This window comes from Balaenoptera physalus (assembly GCF_965194825.1).
Source record: "Balaenoptera physalus genome assembly, chromosome: 5".
Classification (NCBI taxonomy): Eukaryota; Metazoa; Chordata; class Mammalia; order Artiodactyla; family Balaenopteridae; genus Balaenoptera; species Balaenoptera physalus.
In genome coordinates, this window is record NC_138884.1 from 37,129,079 (window position 1) to 37,154,612 (window position 25,534).

General features: G+C 50.0%; 1 protein-coding gene across 9 annotated transcripts in view; it reads right to left on the bottom strand.

Annotated features, from left to right (window-relative positions):
- GATB (glutamyl-tRNA amidotransferase subunit B) overlaps positions 1-25,534 on the bottom strand; it is a 95,985-nt gene that overhangs the window by 17,422 nt on the left and 53,029 nt on the right. For 4 of the 9 annotated variants that reach the window (XM_082463399.1, XM_082463401.1, XM_082463398.1 and 1 more), the window contains 4 exons: positions 18,508-18,641; positions 11,352-11,430; positions 4,785-4,919; positions 1,132-3,422 (listed from right to left, as the gene is read on the bottom strand). In XM_082463399.1, the coding sequence (XP_082319525.1) occupies positions 3,294-3,422; positions 4,785-4,919; positions 11,352-11,430; positions 18,508-18,641 (477 nt within the window). In that variant the 3' untranslated portion in view covers positions 1,132-3,293. Of the gene's footprint in view, positions 1-1,131; positions 3,423-4,784; positions 4,920-7,857; positions 10,843-11,351; positions 11,431-18,507; positions 18,642-25,534 lie in introns of those variants that run through there. The other 5 variants (XR_014264081.1, XR_014264082.1, XR_014264083.1 and 2 more) reach the window with 3 other exon arrangements.

Here is a 25,534-nt window from a genome sequence, read left to right on the forward strand (position 1 = left end):
TGGTAGCTCTTAGGCCAGATTATGCATTTCACGGAGCTGAGGCTGCACAAGTCTGTGCTTCTTAGGGCAGCAGCTGACTTTTTATTGGGACAAGTCTAGAAAAGGCCCACCTATAACGAGGTACCATTTTGCCCTGCAGATATTTTAAAAGAGATTATTTGGTGTTGACAATATTACTTAAATGATTTTTGCTGAGACGTCTAAGGGAGACAACAAGAGAGGATTTCAGTCAGCACTTTCCATCTCACCATCGAGGGTCCGCTCTGTTCACAAATAATCCACAAATGCAATTTGTCTAAAATCTGCTGAAGAGGCATGGCAGCCATTTCCATGCTGCTTTTGGTGGTGGGTAAGTAACACGGCCTTTCATATAGATCTAGTGGTTTTTTTCGAATAGTCCTATGTGGAATCCTTGAAATGATGCGGCTAAATTCATCAGACATGAAAAATACAATATGGATTGTGGGTCCTGGCCGTAAGCTATATATTGAACTAACCAACCAACGCAAAGCTCTAGGAGAGTGTTTACTTGAAAACAATTCATAGCCTTCTTCCAGATTAGCCATAATTACCAAAAAGAAGGGAGGGAGGGAGCTCAGCTAAAAACATCCTTAACTTGGTATAAATAATGACCTTTTTTTCCCTGGGTTGTCTACATCTTAAAAGATGGGAACAGAAGTTCACCTTGACGCATAAGCCTGGACGGAGTCAAGAAGCTCCTTCCTAGACCCAGAGTTTAAAAGCCTAGTGGATGGCAGCACCCACCCCTCATACAGAGGGGCTCCCACAAAAGGTTGTCCATTAATTTTGTTTTATAAACTTAATGAACTTTTGCTAAAAACTGATCCTGTGCCAGGTAGCATGCCGAGTGCTGAGGCCGCCATTCCTCCCCTCCCCCCAGAACCAGCCGACCAACCAACCTCCTCCTCAAGCCACAGGGCACCCGGTTTGGGCCTGACCAGGCTGAGCTGGTGCAGGCCCACCCGGGGGAGCCAGTCTTCCAGCATGTTGCCCTCCCAGCCTCCAGGTGTGTGGGCTCCAATGACAGATGGCACTGGCTTCACCTATGGCGCCAACTCATACCTTTTAATGAGATTTCCCCCTGAATAGCAAACAGAGAACCAGACTAAATTCACACTCATGCAAAAATGTATTTAAAATTGTATTTCACTGAAGCCCAGTTACAAGTAGAGCCATACTTTGTGAATTTCTTAGGGTGTTAGATAAACATATATTTTGAATATCTAGTCAGGTTCCAAATAAGATATCTGAGCTGTGCTTTGATATGTTTTTTTCTTTCTATGAGCAGTTATAACAACACAATCTCATTTTTAGGATTTCAGAAGTGGGCCTTCAAGACAACAAGCAATTGTCAGAGCTGGATGACAGTTAGTTAGCATTGTAAAGATCAAGTGCTTTTTTGCGTGTTGAGGTAACTGGTTTATAACATTATATGTTTCACGTGTATAACATTATATTTTGACTTCTCCATACACTACAGTGTATTCACCATCAAAGGCTGAGTTTCTGTCTGCCACCATATAGTTGACCCCCTTTACCCATTTCGCCCTCCCTCTACCCCTGACCCCAGCAATGGTATTTTTCTCCTGAAATGATCAGTCCATAAGACGGTTTACATATGACATGATATTGTTGGTAAATGGCCTTCATTTCGCTGTCCCTGCCCCTCTCCAGACCCCACTTAAGTAAGCCCTTGATTTAAAATGGTCTGGAAAGATCGTCCAGTGCTTTCTGTAAGGGTTGATGACCAAGAAGCCAGACCTTTGGTGAAAATGGAGTTTGTAAAACAAAACTGAATCTTATCATTTCTTACAAAATCATGATCCCGCCAGATTCCAGACTCAGGAGCTACGGGGTTGGGGGGGTGGGGACTGGCCCTGCCTTTCTCTCTCGAAAAGAGGTTTGATGAAAGTATTTTACTGTCAGGCCCAGGAGTTTTCAGTACTGCAACGGGATGCGCGAGGGGCACGCGGCTTCCTGGGTGATGTAACGTACCGTATTCTCTTAACGCTTCTAAGTCACTCATTTTTTAAAAAGTTAGTTTTTTAAAAAACCTTACCTCTTCATGCTTGTCTGAAAGAAGCCAGATGACTGGTCCCTGCTTTTCTGGCTGGGAAGAGGGGCAGTCCTCGCTTTACTCCTAGTTAGGGAAGTCCTGAGCGATCGTCTGCAACCAGGGACCATGAGCTGCTAAGTTGGTGGCTCTCCTCCGGGTCCCCAGCTGCCACTGGAGCACCGTTCATGACGGAAATGTTTGTACTCTTCTTAGTACAAGAGAGAATTCAGTGTAAAATCAGGGCCTCCAAAGGTTTTCTTTTATGTCACAGTTTATTTGACATGTGCTTTTAAAAAACAGCACTTGCAAAACTGGTCTTTAGTGTTGTGAGTCAGAGGTAATAAGAAAGGCGTGCAGTGAACAAGGGGTGCCCCAGTGCGACGGAGAAATAGTAGTATTGCCACGAGAACAGGGGTGAGGGCAACGCAGCCTCCATGGGCTACTGTTAACTGTACCACAGTTACCATTAAAGGTCAAGAGTTTGATTTTCTAGCTTACCGTCTTATTCTTTCCAGGCAAAACAAGTCAGTTTAATGTTACAGCTTTTTTTTCGCCTTTTAAAACTTTCGGTCTGAGGGTGGGGAGGGGGGGTTGTCCACTGCCCGATCTTCGACGTGTAAGTTAATTTTTTATGTGATATTTCAGTATAAATTTTATTCATTAAATTTATTTGAAAACTTCTGTTGTCTTTTTTACCAAAAAAAAAAAAAAAAAATCATTTATTCTCAGACCTCTGCCTTCTGGGGTCCCTGGGCGTTGAATGGGCAACATCACTTTTCCTCAGTGGATGGGAGAATACAGCTAATTCCTGGTACTAAGGCTAATGAGAGCGCCCCAAACAAAAGGCCGCATCCAGATCACGGCCTCGCTTCATCATTGCTAATCCCCAGCACCTGGAACAACGCCCGGCCCTTAGCATGGGCTTAAAAATATTTGTCGAGGGACCTGCGGAATGAAACGTGTTCCTAGGGCGGTGACAGTATCTGAAACAGCATGTGGCGTTGAGCTCGGGGTCACTGCGCGCTAGGACGTGCTGTTTCTCACCACTGCTGCACCTCCCCCGGAAGCGTGTGATGTCGATGAACAACGGCGCCAGGCCTGGTCTGCGTGGAGGTGGCACCTCAAGGCGCAGGTCGGGCGGGGCGTCTGGCTGGGGCCTACCTAGGACATCAGCGCACAGGCTCCAGCCCAGCCGTGGCAGGGGGACCCGAAGCCGTCACGACGACAGCTGCCTCTCCAGCACCTCCTTTATCACCGTCGGATCCGCTCGGCCGAGAGTCGCTCTTCGGACCAACCCAATCAGTTTGTTTATGGCCCTGGGGTTTCCCTTCTTTACATCCGTGACCTTTAAAGACAGATTATTTTAGAGGAGAAAATAGAGGCTCTCGCCTAAAAATCTTAAATCAAGTTTACGTTTATGGAAACTTAAATTCAGTTTCTTTTTTCTGTATTAGATATAGAATGAGAAAAGGAAAAAGGGGAGGGGGTGACCTTCGGAGGAGGTTTCTGGGCTTCTGGCAAAGGAGGTGTGTGCTAGCCCGTCCCCTGATTAAAAGGGAGTGAGGAGGGCCGTGAACGTGTCACAGCTGAGGTTTCGGTGCGCGGGACCCGGCTGCCGGATCGTGAAGCCCCCGACCCTCCGGGGGCTCAGTGGGCTCCCCTCCCCCCACTCCCTGCCAAGAAGCTCGTTTGCTAGAAGACAAAGCCACGAGATGGCAACGCTCCCCGAGCATCTGGGTGGGGGAGTGGCTGGCTGGCAGGCCGGAAGGGCCGGGGCAGGGGGCGCTGAGTGCCCGTCAAACAGCCACCGCGTCAGGGCCACCCGCCCGACCTCCTGCTTCTGATCGGCAACAGCGTCTGCGAGTATCTGCGCGCGGTGCTGCATTCTGAGTCTGAAACTAAAAGTGTGTCTTTATCAGTCACTCCAGATGAGGCTGGAAGATGGAGATTGCCGAGACCCTGCGCAAGCTCATTTTCCTTATCGAGAGCTCTTTACAGAGCTGTTAGTGTCCCCGCAAGTGGATGGGTAGGTGGTATCATTCTGAAAGGGATGCTAGCAATTTTATTCCCCACTGAAAAGTATCTCTGGACAATATGATTAGACTTGGGGAGGGAGGGATGCTCCTCATTTTAGCTGTTCTATTTTGTTCTACGCTCAGAACACAGAATGACTTGATTTCCAGCTATGTTCCTGTCAAGGATTTTCTCCGTAATTTACAAATAATGTTCCCTTCTGCCTTTCTTCCCAGCTCTCAAAGGCACGGAACTGAAGTGTTTCCCTGTCTCCGTCCCTGTGCAGTGCTGCCTGCTGCTTCCTGATAGAGAGGTCCCCTTACAAAGCAGAGCTCGGCAACCTTGGGAGAGGGCCGCAGGCCTGGGAGGTCGAAACTTGCTAACACCCCCTTCAACCGAAACTCCATGAGATTAAGCTCCAGGGGGGAGTTTTCCTTCTAGGAAAAGCTGTATTTTTCCAATAGTCACCTAATTTCATCTCTTGATTCTAGCTTAAAACTGACAAAAATAACTGGGGGATTATTGATGAAACCGGGCCAACCGTTATTAGGAAGCACCGCTGGGCTGCCAGGGGGAGAAGCAGAGGGGCTCCTGGCTGAGTCCTCAGGCGGCCCTGGCCCTGGGCCTCTGCCGGCAACCCCCTGCCCACCGGCCGCTGCGCGTGAAGACCCCCTTCCCCCGAGGGGCTAATTACCACTTGAGGATGCGCCTCCAGCATGGAGCGGCAGAGCCGCTCCAGCGCCTCTGCATCCTGCATCAGTTCAAGCTGCTTTTCTGCAACCATCTGTGCTGGGGTCTTGCCCTTACTCCTCCACAGTTCCTCAAACACCTGCGGGCGGAGAGGGGCGGGGTCAGCTCTTCTGCCAGCTCCACTTGCTGGGGTGGAAGAGCAGTCAGTGAATTCCCAGCCGCGTGCAGACACACCCGGGGCCTCCCCGCGCTGAGCTGCGCCCTCAGAACAGAGCCCGAGACCCTGCCGGTGAAGACGCTGGCGGAGACGGGTCGTCCCCACTCGCCGACTCCAAGGGCACAGCAGGGAGGGCGGGGAGTGTGAGAAGCTGATCACTCACAGTGCCCCTGCTGACGGGAATGCCACTGAATCAATCAACTGCGGTGACATGTTGGTGAAGGATGGGGCCACACGGGCTGCAAGAGGGAACCACTGCACTTAGAGGGGTCATGAAAACTCGGCCTCTGCTGGGAAATGGGAGTTTCTTCGGGGAGGGGGCGAGCGAGGGGCCCATAATGAAGATACAGAATGAAAAATAACGAAAAACATAAATTAGAATCCTCGGGGCCCAAGGCTTACCACATCCATCCCCACAGGTGGATGTGGCCCCGAACCTGGCTAGGATAATTAGCAGTTGACGGTGTGGATATTTTTCTACTTAAAAAAATAACCAATTCCCAAACTTAATAAAGTTGGAAAAAAGGAAGACATTTGTAAAGAAGGGGTGTCCCAGGGCAGTTTTCCACAGTGCCTGTTTCTCTAGTGTGAGCTGGAAGGGGAGGGGATCCCGTTAGCCTCCAGCTCAGCCAGCAGTCAGCACTGAGCACTTTCCAGCCAGGAGCCCCCCTGCCCGGAGCAGTGTGCCTTCAGCTCGGCTGTTGGGCACCCACAGTGACTGTGGTCCAGAGGCGTCTCTGGGGCATCCTTCCGAAAGCGCCCCCACAGGGCACACTCTGGCGACCACCACACAGCCCTGGCCGCATACGCAGACCTGTCCCCGCTCTTAGAAAAATACTGAACATAAGTGCCTCCAACTCAATTCTTCAAATGTGTATTCAGCCGACAATGAGAAAGGCATTGAGGAGAGAGGGGCACACAGCAGGTAAGAACCTCCCCTGCTCTCAGCAGACGTATTGATGGCGTGCCCACAGCACAGGAACCGGAGAACAGACAATCTGTGATGCGGATCAGACTCAGTGTCTGAAGAGCTTCTCTGCCCCCTTTCCCTGATAGATTTATTTCTCTTGAATAAGACTTACAATTTTAAAACATTGTTCCTAATTATAAAATTTAATACGTGTTCACTGTAGAAAATAAGGAAGGAAATACAGAAAAGACAAAGTGAAATCTTACCCGATTCCCATCCCCTCAAGGTGACCAATGTTAGTATTCTGGTATTTTCCCTTCCATGGTTTTCTTTCTGTTTTGTAACATAATTGTGACCACAGCACATATACAATTTGTAACCTGCTTCTGTTTCACTGATTACAGAAGTACTTTCTTGTATTAACAACAAAATCTAATATTCATCATGATTTAATTAAATGACCCCCTACTGGTAGGCTAGAGATCTCAAGAGAGATCAGATCCCTGGCTCATAACAGAAATCACCTGCAAGGTCTCCCTTATGAGAATCTACGCAGCAACTCTTTACAGGAAAGCCCGGCAGGTGTGGACGCTGCTTGCAGCCCAGGGCTGGGAAGAGCTGAACGCCTGGTGGTCACAGGCCCCTGCAGCCACTGTGGCTGCAAGTGCAGAGCTGAGCTGCCTGCCCAGGGGTCAACCTTTGCCTGGCACCCAATACAGCTGGGACCCGACAGGCCCAAACACTGGTTGGATCTGCTTGGGCCAAAATAACAAGAATAAAGGCAACTGAGGCAGTCAGGGACCAAGGCCAAACCACACCTTTCAGAAGGAGAAGCCGGACAATGCTGGGACGATGCTTTTACGTGCAGAGAGGCTGGCTGCTCCCTGAGAGGGTGGGGAGGGGTACCAAGGAGTGACCTAGGGAAGCACACCTCAGCAGCCTCCAGGAGCAAATGCCCGGTGGCTGCAGGGCTCTCCCACTCCCAGAGTTAGAACACATCAGCTTACTCACTTCCCAAATTAGCTCCCCTGGGCTGACACAGTGGATTCCAGAATCCAATCCTCTGCTTGTTCCTATTTAAGGCACAGATAGTGCCCTCCTGGCTGCAGCCCAGCAGGGCGGGAGCCACTAAAGCGGGCCCAGCCGCCTCCAGGCCAGACTCTGCGGCCTCCCCTGGCCTCCTGGCTGCAGACATCGTGGCTCTGTGCTTGCCAGCCTCGTGCTGCAGCATAAATTCTCAGCTTTTGTCTGTGTTTAATCACCACCCTGGGAAGTGCTATCGAAGTGCAATTGTTTCTGGCCAGGCGTGCGGCTCCCAGGCCTGCTGCTGCTCACCCAAGACAAACCACATCACAAGGGGGTCCTGGTGCAGGGCCGGTCATCTGGGTTAATAAATGGCCACCGGGGTAGGGAGTACTGCAAGCTGGGGACCCCCGATCACACCCCGACCACCGAAGCCGGCTCTGACACATGGGGCGGAAACTGAGGCTTCAGTTCCTGGTGACCAAGCACATGCCCTCCTAACTACTACCCAACCATTTCTCTAGCTAAAGCTATTTTTAAGGAATCTGGAGGGAAGGACAAAAGGAGAGTACACAGGCTCCTGGCCTATCCCTGCCTGTTTGGGGCTTCCAGGGTCAGAGGGTGGTGGAAAGACCTGTTCCAGGGAGAGGGCAGGGAGGGAGCGGTGACAGACAGAGAGGGGGCCCCTCTGGGCAAAGGCAAGTATCGTGAAAGGTCATTCTTCTAGAAAGGCACAGACATCAATCTAGGCCCTTAAGAGAAGCAGGGCACAGGAAAATGTGCAAAGAACTGACGCACTAAAAGGGAGAAAAAGACATTAAATCATTCCTAAGTTTTACTGCACGATGTAACATTTTCTACATTAAAAGGTTTTTGGTGATTTCTGTTTAAAGTAGACCCCAAAGTAGACAAGAGGAAATTGCTTACATGGCACACTTGCGTGTTAAAATCCGACTTCCCTCTCTGCGGAGTCCCAGTCCAGCCTGGTCCCACAGGAAGCAGCAGAGGGACAATCCTTGGGAGACGGCGGACCGTCTGCACCTACTCCAGGCTCGCACCGAGGAGACATGTAGGCATCTGGCGTGATCTCCCCTGGGGCCTGGCCGGCCAGCAGTCTGGACAACGCCCGGGGCCCCCAAGTCCCCAGAGGCTCAGGACCCTGGCATGCTAGCAGCAGGGGTGTTGTGATTCTGCAGGTGGGAGTCTGGTGTGCCCTGTCCTTGGAGAGGGGAGGATACGGGGGCCACTTCATTAGACAGAACTGGATCCTGTGAGAGAAGCCCGGGTGCTTTTGTCTACAGTTACCAGGAGGTTGCTCACGATGATAAATAATCTTTGAGTTTCTGTTTCTGAAAGACAGCGCTGCCTCACGGCAGCAACCTCTTAACTCCCCTGGGGCCCAGGGAGCTGAGGGGGTGAGGTCTGTAAATCTCAGAAGCACTGTTGGGACACCTGGGGGAAGGGGCAGTGAAACGTGTCAGGGATGAAAATAATGGACAATCATGGAAGGGAGAGCCGGATGGCAAGAGGTGGATTAATAATAAATTAGACATAAAGTGGGAGAGTCTTTGGAGTTCAGAACGTTCCCAGGGCAGGGTGACTCCTTCTGCGTATCTGTCATCCTTAGGAGTCATTTTCTCAGTCAACTTTCTTTCTCATCTCCTGGTTATTCAACCACTAGTAGGACCTCTTCCAGTTCTGTCAGAGGAAACACCAGTAACCAGTGGAACCAGAGTCATTCTGCCTCCCAGGGTTTCTAAAACCTAAGGCCTACTTGGATTCCTCTGTCAGATTCAGTAAAAATTAATTATAACACATTTATGTGTTACATTTTACAATAGACTATAAAAATAAGACGCTCAATGTAATTAGTCATCGGGGAAACGCAAATCAATACACCATGAGCTACTACTTTACACCTACTAGGATGACTACAATCAAAAAGCAGGACAATTACAAGGGCTGGCGGGGATGTGGAGAAACTGGAACCCTCACACACTGCTGAGGGGACTGTAAAATGGTGCAGCCCATTTGGAAAACAGTCCGGCAGGTCCTCAAAATGTTAAACATACGATTACCACATGACCCAGAGATTCCATTCCTATAGGTACAGCCCCAAGAAATTTGAAAACATATGCGCCAACAAAACCCTGTACATACATGTTCACAGCAGCATTATCTATAAGAGCCAAAACCAGGAAACAACACAAGTGTCCACTTACTGATGAATGGTAGACAAAATGTGGTTCTGTCCACATGATGGGATATTCTTTAGCCATAAAAAGGCATGAAGTACTGACACAACATAGATGGACTTTGAAAATATGACACTATGTGAAAGAAGCCAGACACAAAAGGCCACATATTGTATGAGTCCATTTATCTTAAATGCCCAGACTAGGCCAATCCATAGAGACAGACAGTAGATTAGCAGTTGCCCAGGGTAAGGGGTTAATGGGGCGAAACTGCTAATTGGATGCAGGGTTATGTTTTTGCGGTGATGAAAATGTTCTGGAATTAGATAGTGGTGATGGTTATAACCTTGTGACTATACTAAAAACCAATGAACTGTACGCTTCTTAAAAAATAAAACTAAAAAACAGTACACTAAAACCTCTTATTTTCACAAGCCTTATTTTTCTAACCTCCTGTCTGCCCAGCCCACAATCCACCCTGCTAACTCTATGTATGCACAGAAAGCTGCCGGGGATGATGTTCACCCAATATATATATATATATATATATATTTTAATTTTTAAAAATTTTTGGCCATGCCGTGCAGCATGTGGAATCTTAGTTCCCCGAGCAGCGACTGAACCCGCGCCCCCTGCAATGGAAGCGCGGAGTCTTAACCACTGGACCGCCAGGGAAGTCCCGTTCACCCAGTATTAATGGTAGTTATTTCAAGGTGGTAGAATTGGAAAATCTTTATATTTTTCAGCATTACTTAAGTTTGTCACAATGAACAAATACCATTTTTTTTCCACCAGAAGATCAGTGATTTTTTAAAAAAACAGAAAACAAGGTAGAAAAATTAAAAAGCAAATCCCCTAAGGCAATGGTGTGTAAGGGAGATGCCCTCATGGGACACACAATCAGACTTTTAGTTTGGTTCTGTGATTGCCTTACAGAAGCCAGGATTCACCCCACCTCCTTTAAACATGCTGGACGCCGACAGAATCCAAAAATGTCTCCATCTGTATCTGAACCCAGCTGTCAGCATTCCCCCGCAGTTCCAGTCTCTTCCCTCTGAACCTAACATACTATCTGCACTAGGTTTTCTTTGCTGGGGCAGGAGGAGTAGGAAGGGGAAGGTTTTTTTCCTCTTTGGTTTCAAATGCAACAATTCATTTGCTCTTATGTGTATATACAGAGTTTCCTTCTGCCCTCAGGCCATCTAATCATCCTGCTACTGCTGAGCACTGTCATAAACATTTGTATTCCTCTGACATCCAGGCAACCAAAACCCTTTCCTAAATGTGGCGCAGTCCCTATACTTGACAGCCTCACTTGGTGGTGGGTAAACAGAGCCTTTATTAGTTCCCATCCCCAGTTTCACAGCACAGAGCTGGGTGTATGCTCCATGGTGCCTCGTAATTAGCCAAAAGCAGCCGCTTTTCCAAAGCCTCGCTATGTAACCTGCCACTACTGAGGACATGTATAAATATTAAATGCCAAAGGCACCATTAAAATAACATTAAGTTACTGGCTGAAGAACTGACAGCTGTGATATCTGAAGTCGAGATCAGGCGGCCGCCTTGGTGTTCATTATCCTTCTGGGTGCTTATTTGTAAGAGTTCTCTGAGTTCCAGGGACCTTGCGCCCACCTGAGACTGTCAGGTGGGGCTGGAGATGAGGCGGAAGGCCGCCTTTGATGAGGATGCTATTTTTCCGGGTTTTCACACACTGGGCCTGTGTGTAAAATTTGATCTACTAAGTGGGAGGCAGTCTGTCTGGCCTCACCTTTCTTGCTGGAAGACTGACTTTCAGGGGCAACCACGTGACAAGACAAACGAGCCCCTGGTACTGGGTGGGAGGCTGCAGAGGACGGGAGAGGGAGGACAAGGGCCAGGAAGCAGTGTCGGCCACACAGGGCACGGGCGACGCGCACAGGCTGGAGCCCCCAGGAGCTTCAGGGCCCACCTTTCATGTAAACAAATGTTTGGGAAACATTCCAGGCAAAGCCAAACAACTACCCCCTCTGGTTAGCAAAGATGAGAAGCAAATTACCTGCGTCATACATAGTACTGACTTTATTTCATTTGCTAAATAAAATGTTTCTACCTCTCGGTATAAAAGTAGCACTTAGAAGCATTTAATACTTCAATGATGAAATTCACTTAGCGATGGCATTTGAGTTTCACATAAAACATGTACTGGGCTGGCAGGGTGGTCGGACACTTCGGGAGGTGGGGACATACCTGTTTAGCTGCGGATGAAGAGATGGCTTTCCTGTCCAGCAGGTCAAGCAGCTCAGCCAGGGCAGAGGGTGTGACAGGACTAGCAGCCCCAAAAAGGAGAGAAAGAAAAGGAGAGAAGAAACATGTACATTTCACTCTGTCCGTGTATGCACTTATGGTTACTTAAAATCAAAGCACGTGATTTTGTAGGTTTGAATAATGAAATCCACACCCAGGAATAAAAGTAACAGGCCAGTTAGGCTCTATGTTATTTAGTTATTTTGCACTTTAGGATAGAACACATTTTTGTGACCAGTGTTGTTTTTCTTTATTTTACTACCCAACGATAACCACAGTTTGGCAGAAGTTGTAGTGACAGACAACTGCTCAGTTTAATTAGTCAAAAAAAGGAGGTGGCTGCAAAATTCATGAACTATGACGAGAAGAGAAAAAAACCAAAACCCAGTAATTAAATATTTTCGATTGAAAGATCAGCCTAAAAATTACTTCAAACAAAACCGCTAACAAGGCCAGTTTTCGAGGGTTTTTGTGCAAACATAAATTCTTTTTAATTGTAAGAGCTTGTCTTTTAGGGACGCAGTGACTACCAGCCATGTCGTCAGCCATCCTCATGGGCAACCACATGCTGCTCTCTCCCGCAGGCTCTCAACAGCTTCTCACAGAAGGGCCTGGAATTCATTATACCTACACTTCTAGGAAGGGACTTATTTGCCAAGATCCCATGATATAAAAGGCCGAGAGGCAACCAAACGTGTAAAGTGTCATTAATTGACATTCTGGGGTGAGGGGGACGGTGAGTGCCTAGGATTAGTGGAAAGACTGAATTACAGACTATTTCTTTTAAAATACACGGTTTTACTACTTTTAAACACATACAGCAACTAGGCTAATGAAACGTTATCTGTCTGAGGTCATGAGGGGACTAGTTTTAAATAGACTGGAATGACTTATAAATAGCACGTTAGTGTGTCTGTGTAAACGAAAGCTTCTGGAACGTTTAACACTACTTGAAAACACCTTCTGTTTAAGTCTCAGTTCCCATCACTCACTATTAATTTCTTTGTTAAGCTCTTAGATAGTAAAAAGGAAACTACCGCTTAGCCCCTACGCCAATTTCCCGGAATTCCATGCCAACCGAGTGCAAGTGCACCAGGTCTGACTCAGGTGCAGTGAAACTTCACAGGGCTGTTCACGTGAGACAGCTGACACACAGAGGCAGCCCACTGTCCTGCAAGTGTCTGTTTATCCCGAAGTATGGATAAAAGATCATTCCAAGAGGATATTAGGTTTGCAGAGTGTCTGGACCACCCTGATTAAATCTCAGCAGGACGAGGGGCAGAGGGCTGGGAAATCAAGACACCCTTTCTCTAACTTCCCACCTTATTGACAAGTAATAAAGAATCCAGGTTGTTTTAAAAATTCGGGTTTCTTGGATGTTCTACGATCCTAGTAAACATAAAGGCCAATTAGAGTGTAGACTGTGTGTAGAACCTGTAATAAGCACTGAGGTTGAACTAGATTTCTCAAGCCTGCAAACAAAAGGGTCCCCACTCCCACATGAGCTGATGATAAAGGGATGTGAGGACGGAGAAGGACAGAAATAGAACACAGCATGACTAAAAATACTTTGCCTTTCATCCAATGACCTTCATTCACTATGAAATATCTCCACTGACTTGGGATTTCTCAATCGCCCTCTTGTACCCACAGTGCTCGACACATAGTAGGTCAGCAGTATCTGTGTCACAGACTCCTTCCCCCCAACAGGGATGGCTGGGACACTGTGTCTACTGATTCCAGCTGTGCCAGGGCTCACCTCCAGTGAGACGATGACAAAGATCAGGACCTGTCACCCTGGCCTTGAAAGGCCCCCCTTATCAGGTTAAATAAATAAATCAGCCTATTTGGAACAGAACGGCAGCAGAAGCACAAGCTACTGATTGGCTGCTGTCAGACCACACTGGTTTCCGGGCCGTGAGTGTGTCTCCACTAAAGAAGAGCCCGACGTGGAAGGCTAGTCTCCCATCCCCAGCTCAGCGCATCTACAGACGAGGGTAAATGGCATCTCTCAAGCCTTCCAATTTCACCCAGTCCCCTAGAGCTCTTATGGGATCATGACTCCATCTCTAGCCTGGATTCTGGAAGCAGACACCCTGACACCTCCACAGCCACCCCCGTTCCTGTGAAATGTGCCGCCCATCGCAACCCCCAAGCTCATTTTAGGCCCAAGCTCATGGGACACAGAGGCTCGCGGAGAAAGACAGGGAGACACGGACACCTAGGCGGCTGCTCAGCAATCCTTCCGCTCATCTCGCTAACGTCCCAGCGCCCCTGCCTGCCACTCCCACCCAAGCTGCTGTTCTAGAGCGTCTCCTTCCCACGCCCCTGCTCAGCACGGACCCTCACCTCCCGCATCATAAGGTCACCCGCTGATGGAAGGCTCAGAATTTTCTAGGGTGCCCGCCTCCTTCTCTCCCATCAAACAGCCCCCTGGACCCATGCTGTTGCCTGCATCACCTGCCACTGCTACGCATCCTACTCGGATGCCAGGTTCCTCCCTCCTGCGGCTTTGACCCACACCTTCACAAGTGCTCAGATCTGCCCTGTCTTGACAATGCCTCCAAGTGATCTTGCAGTCACTTGCTTCTGCCTGACCTTATTATTATTATTATTATTTTTTACCAATGAAGAGCATCAGTGGCTACTGTCTGCCCTTGTTGTTTGGGTCCCAACCCTATCCCTCTGCAGATGCTGTTCTTTTAAAATCACCTCCCCTCACTAGTTACCAAACATAATAGCTTCCCACCCTGCTGCAGCCCCCTGAGAAAACCCCTTCTCCCTGGGCCTCCCATTCTCTTCCCCCTCCTTGACTGCCCTCCTCCACCTCTTCCCGCTGGCCAGGAGTGGCCCAGGCTCCTGTCTCCCCATACGTTCTAAGCCAGGGGTCGGCAAACTTCTGGAAAGCGCCAGAGAGCAAATATTTAAGGCTCTGTGGGACACACCTGGTCTCGGTCATGTAGTCTTCTTTGTTTTGGTTTCTAAATATACGAGGTAATAACCATCCTTAGCTCACAGGCTGTATACAAACAGGCCTGCGGCTGTGACCTCTAACAGGCTCCCACCTCCTATATCCCATTCTTGGACGCTTCCCCGCATATCACACTGCCGGACTAATCCTCCTGTCAGCCTCAGCCCCTTCTCAGCTCAAAGGCCTTCCCTGGTTTCCTAGCGCCTCAGGAGCTGCTGCCCGCAGCTGACCCGGAAGTTCAGGCCCTCGGCTGGAGTGAACAACTGGACAGCTGCACCTGCCTGATATTACCAGGAAATACTTGGTCACGGAATCAGTAACTTCCACTTTCCTAACTAAATCAAACCTGGTATGAGTAGTTATGAGTTATTAACCAAAAAAGCAATATACTCAAAATAATGAAAAAGCCAAGTTCAACAAGTACTTTTCTGGCCAGACCCTTTAAACACCAGTCTTCTGAGAGGTCTTTAAAGATGAACGCTCACTTGCAAAATCACTTCCTGCCAACGTGATCTCTGGAGTGTCCCTTGCCTGGTGTCATCATGAGACTATTGCTAGCTTTGCAGCTACTGCCCTTCTAGGCTTTGGAAATGTTAGCCCAGCTGCCGAGGTTGCTCACTGGTTAATGTTTGCTCCAAGGTGAGGCTGGTATATGCAGCCCAGGCAATGGTTGTCTGAACTGTGTAGACTGTGAGAGCTGCTACACAGAGCTCGCTTCCTGTTCAGTTCCTGTTCTACATAAACTCTAGCACAGAACTGTTCCTTAGCTTCCTCCTTGCTTGACTTTGGAAAAACCAAGCACACTTTTACTTAGAGTTTGGTGCCCTTGGAGTTCTTTTTTTCTTTTTTTTAAATAAATTTATTCATTTTATTTATTTATTTTTGGCTGTGTTGGGTCTTCATTGCTGCGCACAGGCCTTCTCTAGTTGTGGCGAGCGGGGGCTACTCTTTGATGCAGTGCGTGGGTTTCTCATTGCGGTGGCTTCTCTTGTTGTGGAGCATGGGCTCTAGGCACGCAGACTTCAGTAGTTGTGGCACGTGGGCTCAGTAGTTGTGGCACGTGGCTCAGTAGTTGTGACGCACAGGCTTAGTTGCTCCGCGGCATGTGGGATCTTCCTGGACCTGGGCTCGAACCCGTGTCCCCTGCATTGGCAGGTGGATTCTTAACCACTGCGCTACCAGGTGAAGCCCCCCTTGGAGTTCTTAAGACTCTAGTGCTTACGAATTGTTTGGATAAATACCAGAGGCTCCAAGTTCCCCTGACAGGCTAATTTATCAATCTCAGCTCCTGTAGAAGCTCCTAAAATGGTTGTTAGCAAACTCCTAATGTCACAGATCAACATATAGAGAAACTGGTCTGGAAGTCAGGGGGCTGGTTTCCGGTCCGAGCAGTTGTGCACCTTACCTCTCGGGGCCTGGATTTCCTCCTCTGCTAAATGAAAGAGCTGAACCAGAGGTAGCTCTGGTCTCTGCCGAGACTGAAATTCAGTGACTCTAGCAATCAGCCAGCAACATGGAAAACGCTTTTTAAAGCTAAGAGTTAGATCTCCTCCCAAAGCTCCAACCGCTCCTTCCTGGAGCCTTTCAGGTGAATGTGGTCTCGTCCCTCTCTGCTTGCACCGCACTGTGAGTAGTTCTAAACAAGAGGCACCCCATTCTGCCTTGAGGTAAAAGCGTTGGTGCACAAGTCCAGTCCTCCCCAGGACACAGAGCTTCTTACGGGCCGGGCCGGGGTCCTGCTTGGCCCTCCACGAGCTCCGCACAGAGCGTGCTCTACAGCCGGTGCCGGATTCACGGCTCAACTCCCGCGACTCTCCACACCCTCCATGTTCCGGCCCGACCCCAGTCATATGGTCAACTGTACTTTTCTGCCATTTTCCACCCTCTGCTCCCCAAAGCTGCTGCTTCTTCGCCATCCCCACGCCCTGGTTCCCCACAGATGTCGCCTGGCCCCTCCTTCACCAAGTCCTCTCCATCCTTTCAGGCTCTGGTACAGCTATACCTCCTCCATCAACTCTGCCTGAATGGGCCCGGGCTTTTCAGTGTGAAGACTGAAGTTTCTGAGTAGAGAGGTCAAACCGGAGAGGACAAGAAGGAAAGACAAACAGGCAAGAGATGCCATGGGAGTTTGGGGGTCGGTGGGGGGGGCATCGTTTTGGTACCTCACATACCAGCACGGAATAGAGAAGGAAACGGACACTAAGGGCCCACGGGCGCCGTGTGTTTTCCTCTCAGAAACCCTTGGAGGCGGGCACTATCACTGTCATTTACAGTGACGGCACTGAGGGTGACTCATCCAAGGTCACGGCTGGTAAGAAGCCACGTGAGGAGGTGAAACAGAGCCACGTGGCCACGCTGGTACCTGTGCATACACACTGCGAGCAAGAGGCCGAACATGAAGCCAGCATCGCACAGGGGTAACTTCTCTGAACAGACGACTCTTTGGACTCATGTATCAGTCAGCACACGCCTGTCTCCCCGGCTCTGCTTCCCCGTGGCCGTGGGCGCTGCTGCAGCAACGACGCTCCCCCAGACCAGCTGGGCCCCGCCACCTGCCTGTGTGTCCCTGATGAACACCCGCTGCTCGTTCTCTCCTTCCTGACACTCTCCTTTTCTCTGGCTCCTGCGACACCCATGCTCCTGGTTCTCCCCCTCCTTCTCTGCCCATGCTCCTTGGGTGGGCCAGGGAGTCTCAGGCCCGGTCACACGGTATCCTCCCCGACAGCTCTCACGCGCTCCAACGGCTTCCAGTACCGTCTACACATCGCTGAGTCCACGATCCGCTTACGCTGGACCGTGCACTGCCTTCCCAGAGATGCCACGCTCGGGCTCCCCTCAAGCCGCGTGCACACGCTGCTCTCCACGCCTGGAGCACGTGCTGGACTTGGTCTGCTGGGCCCCGCTCACCCTTCACTCAGCAGGGAGCTCAGCTCTTCTCTCCCCCTTCTCAGGGCACCCAACTCGCTGCTTTGTCAGGACCACGGGGACCGCGTCTGTCTCGCGGACCGGCTTTCCCCACGCTCAGCACAGAACTCAGCCTAGGGCAGAGTCTCAATGAACACGTGCTGAGTTTTGAACAAGTGAGAACTCTGGAATTTACACTCCCAGACGTCTCCCAGCAGATGCAGGCCCATATATCTGACTGCCTATCAGTCACCCCACGAGGGGGACGTCTGTCCCACAGGCAACTCAAACCCTGCGTGTCCAAAAGGAACATGGCACCCTCCCCACCCGTCCCTCTTCCTTTACCTCCCACCAGGTGGAAAGGCCCCACTCCATCTCACCCCACTGCCCACGTGAGGGAGGCGCAAGTCGTGTGGGGTTGAGATCACTGACCTCACCTTGGTCCACCGCACTCGGGCCCAGGCACCGGGAGTTTGGCACGGGCGCGCCTGCAAGAGGTGCCCAACTGGGCTTCCCACCTTGGCTCCATCTTCCATCCCATCCCCCCAGAGGGAAACTGGAGCGAGCGTGCGCTCTCAGGCCTTTGACAGCTGCTGACGAAGGCGTGTGAAGCCCCCCGGGTGGCCCTGCCCATCCCCGCAGCTCCCTTGCTCCCTCCCGAGCACCCTGGAGCGTCTGGGCCTCCTGAGCCCACCACGCCTCTTGTCTCTGAGTGTCACACAATCGCATCTATGGTCCAGAATGCTCGGAACCCTCCCTCCACTTGGCAACTCCTCAGGGCTTGGTCTCTGAGGGAGCCTCACTCTCCCTCCTGAGGGAAAGCTTGGTTGACGCCCCAGCCTCGGTGCAGGTCCCCTTTCTGTGCATTCGTGGTGGCCTGAACACACCTGCGGTGCAACGGGATCGTACTGAGCCGACTGTCTGCTTTCTTATAGTCTGGATGCCCTGCAGGTAGGAAACTCCTCATCTTACTCATCTGTAGGCCCCCAGCCCAGCACAGTACAAAGGACAGCGTGGACGGTCAGAGATCGGAATAAATGAGCTTTCAGATGTGAAGGGGATGGCAGAGAGCTTTAGACTCTGACATTCACAGGGGATGTCTGTGTCTCGTCAGGAGATCCTGAGGGGGAAGAAGGAGGGCAGAACACCAGCCCCGCCCTGTGTCAACTGCTTCTGGACACAGAGTTCACCACAAAGGAAAACGCGCCCCCAGACCCCACTCACCTCTCACTGACGGCAAGGTTCTGTTGCTTTAAAAAGCCCAGAAAAGTGTTGAGGACCCAACTAGTCACTTTTTTTGGCTCTGCCCTAGTTTCTTTCATCACATTTTGGAAGAACTCCAGTAGGCCAACTTCATTCTGTAAAGAAAAAGAAAATGATATAAAGCCTCCAAAAAATGAAAGATCAGCATTCTGAAACTGTCACCCTCTGCAGCCCTGAGACATCTACTGGTACTTCCCCAAACACAGAGATGTCACCAGAAAATTCTGATCACTTTCAGTAAATAGCAAGTATTCTACTACTTCTACTACTGTCACCATGCATTTATACAGCATTCTGTCAAAGGAATGAACATACTGCAGACAGCCTGGACTTTGTGGACCAGAGGACGATGAAACCCGACATCCCCTAAACGCATTCGCCCTCTCAGTGTCAGCCATGGGTACCCTACCCTACAACCTTTATCCTTGAGCAGCATGTCTAGCCTGAGTTTACCGTCCTGTCGCTTTCCAGGCCTGTCTTCTCCTGTAAGTCCTAGCGATGGCTAGAAAAAGAAGGTAAGAAAAGCAGCAGATCAAGAAGGAACAGACAGAATATTCTACTTCTGAAAAATCAAAAGTGGATGGTAACTGTGCTTATCTTCACATCTTCCCCAGAGGGGACAGAGGCGGTTTTCACATGTTTTCAAAATGAGTAAGAACACAGGCACGTGACCCACTTAGACCACGTGATGGGTGGAGGGTGGTGCAGGCCTCTGAGCGGAGGGAGGCCCAGCTGATCCTGGCTCTCATTGCGCTCTGTGAAAACAATCACCTGGGTTGGCTCATCAAGCAGACGTGCTTGAAGAAGCCCCTACTGTTCCTCCCCCTCTGGACCGCCAACTCTGTGAGTCAGAGGCCACGCTGCCCGTTCTCCCTGTGACCAGAGCTCCATCAGTGCTGGGTCATGGCAGCTGCCTGCTTAGCATCGATGGGTGAATCAACGTCTCCCATCGCCTTGTGTTTTCTTAAAAAAAAATCACATGTGAACGCTCACCCTTTATCATACCATGTTCACCTTTAAATATTGGAATTGCCACAATTATGCCTAAGAGTAACCCCCAAGGCACTCACTGAGTTATACACTACATTGCCTGCTCAGATGGATTTGGCAAAACCAAGAAATTTGGCTAAGCCCACCCCTTGTTTTTCAATGAGGAAAATAAAAACATGTTCCACCCACATCTGGGAGGCTGAAGTTTCCAAATGCATTTTAAATAGTAGGTTTCCCCTACCTGCTGAAATTCAAGTCAAACCACACTTTCCTTAAAATATTCCTTTTTAACTTTATACTGCAGGTAAGGCTCTCACCCTCGCCCCTTTCAGAGAACCTTCATTAACCAAAAGAACATTCTGGAAAAATACGATACTGGCAAGAAGCGAGACACACTAACAAAAGTGCTCTCAATGTTTCGTTATTGTAGATGCTGTAATATACACACAGGCACACAGCTGCTGAAATAGAAATTCCGTAAGAAAACAAAAACAAAAACAAACTACGTGCCCTTTATAACAGTTGCATTCTCTGGTGACAAGCCTACTGAATAATCCCATAATCATCTCTTGAATCTCTTTTCAAGCTGATGGTATTATTCTGCTCATGCTAACCCAGGGCAAAGGCCACCTCAGCAGCCAACGCTTGACTACAGATAAAGGCAAACCCAGGCAGCATGAAGAGAAAGTTCTGTTTAACTTATGGAAAAGTATTCAAACTTCCACATCGGCACACAAACCACTGGAGAGGGAGAAAACCTGCTACCCGGCCCAAATCAGATAAGCAGGATTCCCTTTGTTCTAACCCAGAGAGGCTGGCCTGCTGGTGAAAAGAGCTGTCAGGAGGAGAACTCTGCCTTGCCAAGGAAAGGTTTTCTAAATCCACCTAGAAATATTGCACTTGAACTCACAGGCCTGGCTGAGTTGCTGGGACGTGATGAATATCTATTCCTCTACCCTTGGGTGGTTTTTTTGTTGGATGGATAACATGGCAAGTCAGATTTCTGTTTGTCTTTTCATGTCAGTGCTGTGAGGCAGCCTCTCCGAGCTGGAACTGTGCTTCACTGGGGGATATGTGGGTTCAGTACACAATCTGCAGTGGACGGGAAAGTCTGCGATCGTGACAGGGCGAGTTGTGGGCAGCGGGGCTGCAGGAGGCCAAGCTGCCACCGCCCGGAGAATGACAGATGGACGCAAAGTCACACATGGGCTGCTCGCTCGGGCTCGTTACATCAGAAGCCCGCTTACCAAGAAAAAAACACACAGCATTCTAGGTAAGGCCTTCTTCGTTTTTCTGTGAGATTGGCAAATGCTAATAAGCTTGGTCCAGATCTCAGAGGTCCCTGTGAACATGGCCGCGCAGCCACCTGGTTTTCTCAGGAAAACAATGGACCAGTTAATTCCCTTACCTGAAAACCATATTATGAGCAACGCAGGGGAATTCCCTGGCAGTCCAGTGGTTAGGACTCTGCACTTTCACTGCCAAGGGCATGGGTTCAATCCCTAGTCAAGGAACTAATATCCCACAAGCCGCGTGGTGCAGCCAAAAAAAAAAAAGAGCAACGCAGAAAGGCCACTGCATTAGGGGACCCTTAACGTCCTTCTCAGAGGCAACAAGCCAGCACTAATCTATCCCACATCAGACAGAGCTGAACCTTCAGCTACACAGGGAGTCAAGCCTCCCAGCCGACTATGTCTCAAACTGCTCCTTCAAGAGATAGCCCAAGTGGCACGGACAATTGGTCCTGGCTTTTGTGTAGCACCAGACACTATTCACAGCTCTGCGACTAACTGGGAAGCATCCTTTTCACATTTTAATCAAATTTCCCAAAGCATCCCATGACACCCAGAGCCAATGCCAGGCCAGCCTCTTGGATGCAGACACGAACCCTCCACTGCCAGTGGGTCTGTCCGCTGGTCACTGCTGGGGTGAGGCAAGGCAGAGGGGTCACCTCCCCTTCCCTGCTGCTTTGGGAAGGATCCTGACCCACGCTTGCATCGGGGCCTAAAGCCAGGTGCCCCGTAGCCAACTTTCCCAGCCTACCTTCAGAGGTGACCAAATGCCAGAAGACTTGCTGCAAGAGAATGAAGGCTGATTTCTCAACTGCCATTCCTGTCCTAAGTCACACACCCTGGGAATCTGATGATAGGGCAGGATGAGGCTGGACTATATTTAGAAGGAGAATGAAACCCGATAGAGACAGCTGCCCCGTGGCAGACTCGGAGAAGAAAAAGGCCACAGAGCACACATTGTGGGACAGCTGGTTATGTGGCAGCGAGTGACCCGTCAGCTATGGGGACCCTGGCTTTATTGCCTGAATACCTGCTACACGGGGATCAGCGGCCAGCCCTGCGTGGGGAGGGGGTGGGGACGGCACGTGGCTACTGCTGCTGCTAATGATGTTAATAGTAGTTCCAAGAGCAACAATAATGGGTGCTTTCTCTACATTAACTCATCCAGGGCCGCCACCACCGACTCTGTGGGCGAGGTACTAGTGGAATTCTCTTTTACAGGTGGGGACGCTTTGAGCACTGACTTGCTTGAGGTCCCACGGCGAGAAAACAGTAGAGCTGGGGCTCTGCAGCCTGTGCTCTCACCCTCTGGGTTCCGCTGCCGCTGACGAAGGACAGTCACACTCTCGCCTTCCTGGGGACTGAAACTGAGCACGCGCCAGGGCCGGGCACAACACGAGGCAACTTGCCCATCCAAAGAACGCACTTCCCCACCACTTGCATTATTTTGAGAGCTGCCAGCTGTTCAAAGGTTCTTAACATACTAAAAATGTAGCAAAGGCCCTCAGCAATTAGCTTAGAAATTAGGAAGAGAAAATGGCGAGTTCAGGTGCTGCCGTCGCCAACGTACACCTAGAGCACGTGGTGCTCTCCGCTGCGGCTGACACACACCGGTTCCCAGGTCGGGGCGGGGGGACCGGGGAAACGGTGGCACCCCCCATACAGGGCTTCCGGGGTGCCAGGAGGGCGGACGGAGCGCCCCCGGGGCCTCTCTCCTGCGTCCCTCCACCCCCCTCCCCAGAGAAGTCAAGGAGCGCGCCTGCGTGAGTGCTGCCCGATTCTGCAGCATCCCTGACACTGCAGAACAAACCCTGTTGTCACTCACATAGTTTTGGCGTCAAGCACATGGTATTTCGTCGCACTCTGGCTCCTCCGATGCGGGTGACTCACGCACGAGGTTGTACCTAACTGGGCAGGTCGTGCTGTGGGGGGAGTGACTGACAGCTCGGGGGACCCCGTACCTGCAACTGAGAGACAGCGGCTCCGCCCGGGCCGCGCTCGCAGGAGCCACGAGGAGTCGCCCTGCAGAGGGAGGTACCCACAGGGACCGCGCCACGGGAAGAGGGCCCGGCATCCGCACGTCGGTGGGAGCTCTGTGCTTCCCCATCACTCCTGTGAGTCTGAGCCTTCTTACAAGGTGAGAAGAAAAAGAACTCGGACCCAACAACTTTGTGAAACATGGCCCTGAAGATAACGTAACTGCTAGTGTTGGGGTGGAAATGGAAATTAGGTGATAGGAAGCCCCTAAGAGGGACGGCCATGGGAGGGACTGGGACGGGCCGTGGGGCGGGAGGCGGGGGTCTACGCTGTGAACGGAGCCTCCCTCTGCTTTCCACGGAAACAAGGAGGGGCTGTGGAAATCCTTCAGGGAGAGAGAAGGAAAACAAAAGACTCATCCAGAGGATTCATCAGTGGGGAAAAACAAAAGGTAGTTAATTGGTGGTGTGAGGCTGGCACAGGAAACGGCACTCTCCACCGACTGTGTGGAGGAAGCTGGAATCCTGAACCATCGCTGCCACTTTCAAGCGGCTCTGAAACTGGCTCAAGACACCAAGTGTATGCTCTTTAGTCTGACTCAAGGAATACATGATTAGATGAGTCTACAGTCCTGTTCTGGTCCCCACAATTTCCACCTCTGGGTCACGTTCCCAGAGAGCTTGGGAGCCCCGAAAATCTGAGCGAAACTCCGGTCCCATCAATGTCACTTGTGCTCTGTTCCCAGCAAAGCCGGGAAGCACACACCTCTGAGTTGGACTTGGGGAGCGTTCTCACTGACCCCCGTCTTAGACGCATGGAAATGAGTCTACATTCTCCGTGATGCATTCATTCACTCCAGGAGAGACGTTGAGAGAAACCAATTTGAGAGGAGGACTTTCCCTTGGACAATCAAAATCCAAATAATTCAGGTAATAAAAGTTGACAGCAGACAGGTGTAATCAAAGACTGCGAGAATCGGACACTAAGAGGATGTTGTCAAGAAATCAATTCTGATGGTAATCACACTTCAGTGAGCCTAAAACCACTGCTGTCAAAATGGTCCCGACATGGACGAATCCTGTGTTACTCCGCTGCAGCTTTCTGTTAACTGTCCCCAAAAGGAAACCTGTCTCCTGTATAGACAGGAAATGAGGCTTCGGGATGGGTTGGGGACAGAGCCCCTGAGAGTCCCCAAGGCTGACGCTCAGGACTGCACCCCCCAGTGGGCAGGTGCCTGGGTCCAGAGGGGCCTCGCCTCTGAAAGCCCCTTGCCACTTGCATGTGAAGTGAATTAACTGTGGGTTTTGCAGGAGTCAAGTTAGAAGACGCACCTTTTGATTCGACTTGACCAGAACAAAACATTGGTTATTTTTTCAGTGCACAGACTGTGAAAGCACCCTTAAGCTGACGAGCACTGGGGGCAATTTCATAAAATGAAGAGTAAAATCGATTTTGAAAAGTGCATGAAGCTGAAATATGGTGAGCGATGGTGTTGACCAAATGGATTTTCCTTCAGCTATGGTTACACGGTGAGTCCTTTGCTCCTCAATAAGTCTGGGCGGTTAAAAGCAGTCAATAAGGTTCAGTTGCTTTTTTAACTATTAGCTTTAAAGTAGTATTACCTATGGGAAATACAGATATCTATCACGGGAAATTATTTTATAGGCAATTCATCCAGACAGAAAACCAGGCCATTTCAAGGTAACCAGAGACCCAGAGCAAAACTCTTGGAAAACAATCCATTCGACAACCAACCATCATCATGATATCCTTTCTGTTTCTTTGTTCCTCGGAGGCATCTTACCCTATTCCATGATGTCAGAAACAAAAGATTATGACTTTAAATAGGGAATAACCAGCTGGGCAAAGGAATTTGTTCAAATAAGACCACATATCTTGAGGCTGCACACAAAGACGGACAGACACATAGCAGCAGAAGTCACTGACTCGGAGGGTAATCACATCTCCCTACAGTCTCACAGGAGCCATACTGCATTTTTCCTAAAGTTCTGCCCTGCGTGGCTCCTGATGTGTTAGCAGCTGTCTGGTGCTCTTTTACCCTGGCAGCATGTTCTTGGGAGTCCGGTCGGCTGTATGTAGATTTTTTAAGATTCCGTGAAGATGCTGCCTGTCACCTTCGGGGTAAGTGACTCGTTCCCCTCCTCTTTCCTCTGGGGAGGGAACAGCTTCAGGCACCTTCTCAGAGTCCCCCCAGCTCCTCAGTGCCAGAGGTGAGATCTGGAATCAAGAGTGTCTGTCTCAGGACTTCCTGGCGGTCCAGTGGTTAGGACTTTGCCTTCCAATGCAGGGGGCGCAGGTTCAATCCCTGGTCAGGGAGCTAAGATCCCACGTGCCTCGGGGCCAAAAACCCAAAACATAAAGCAGAGGCAATATTGTAACAAATTCAATAAAGACTTTAAAAATGGTCCATATCAAAAAAAAAAAATCTTTGAAAAAAAGAAAGAGTGTCTGTCTCGACTTGTGTTGCCAAGGCAGAGGGGGGAGTGGGGGAGGGACGGAATGGGAGTTTGGGATTAGCAGATGCAAACTATTACATACAGACTGGATGGATAACATGGGCCTACTATTACGTACAGACTGGATGGATAACATGGGCCTATAGCACAGGGAGCTATATTCAATGTCCTGGGATAAACCATAATGGAAAAGAATATAAAAAAGAATGTACATATGTGTATAACTGAGTCACTTTGCTGTACAGCAGAAAT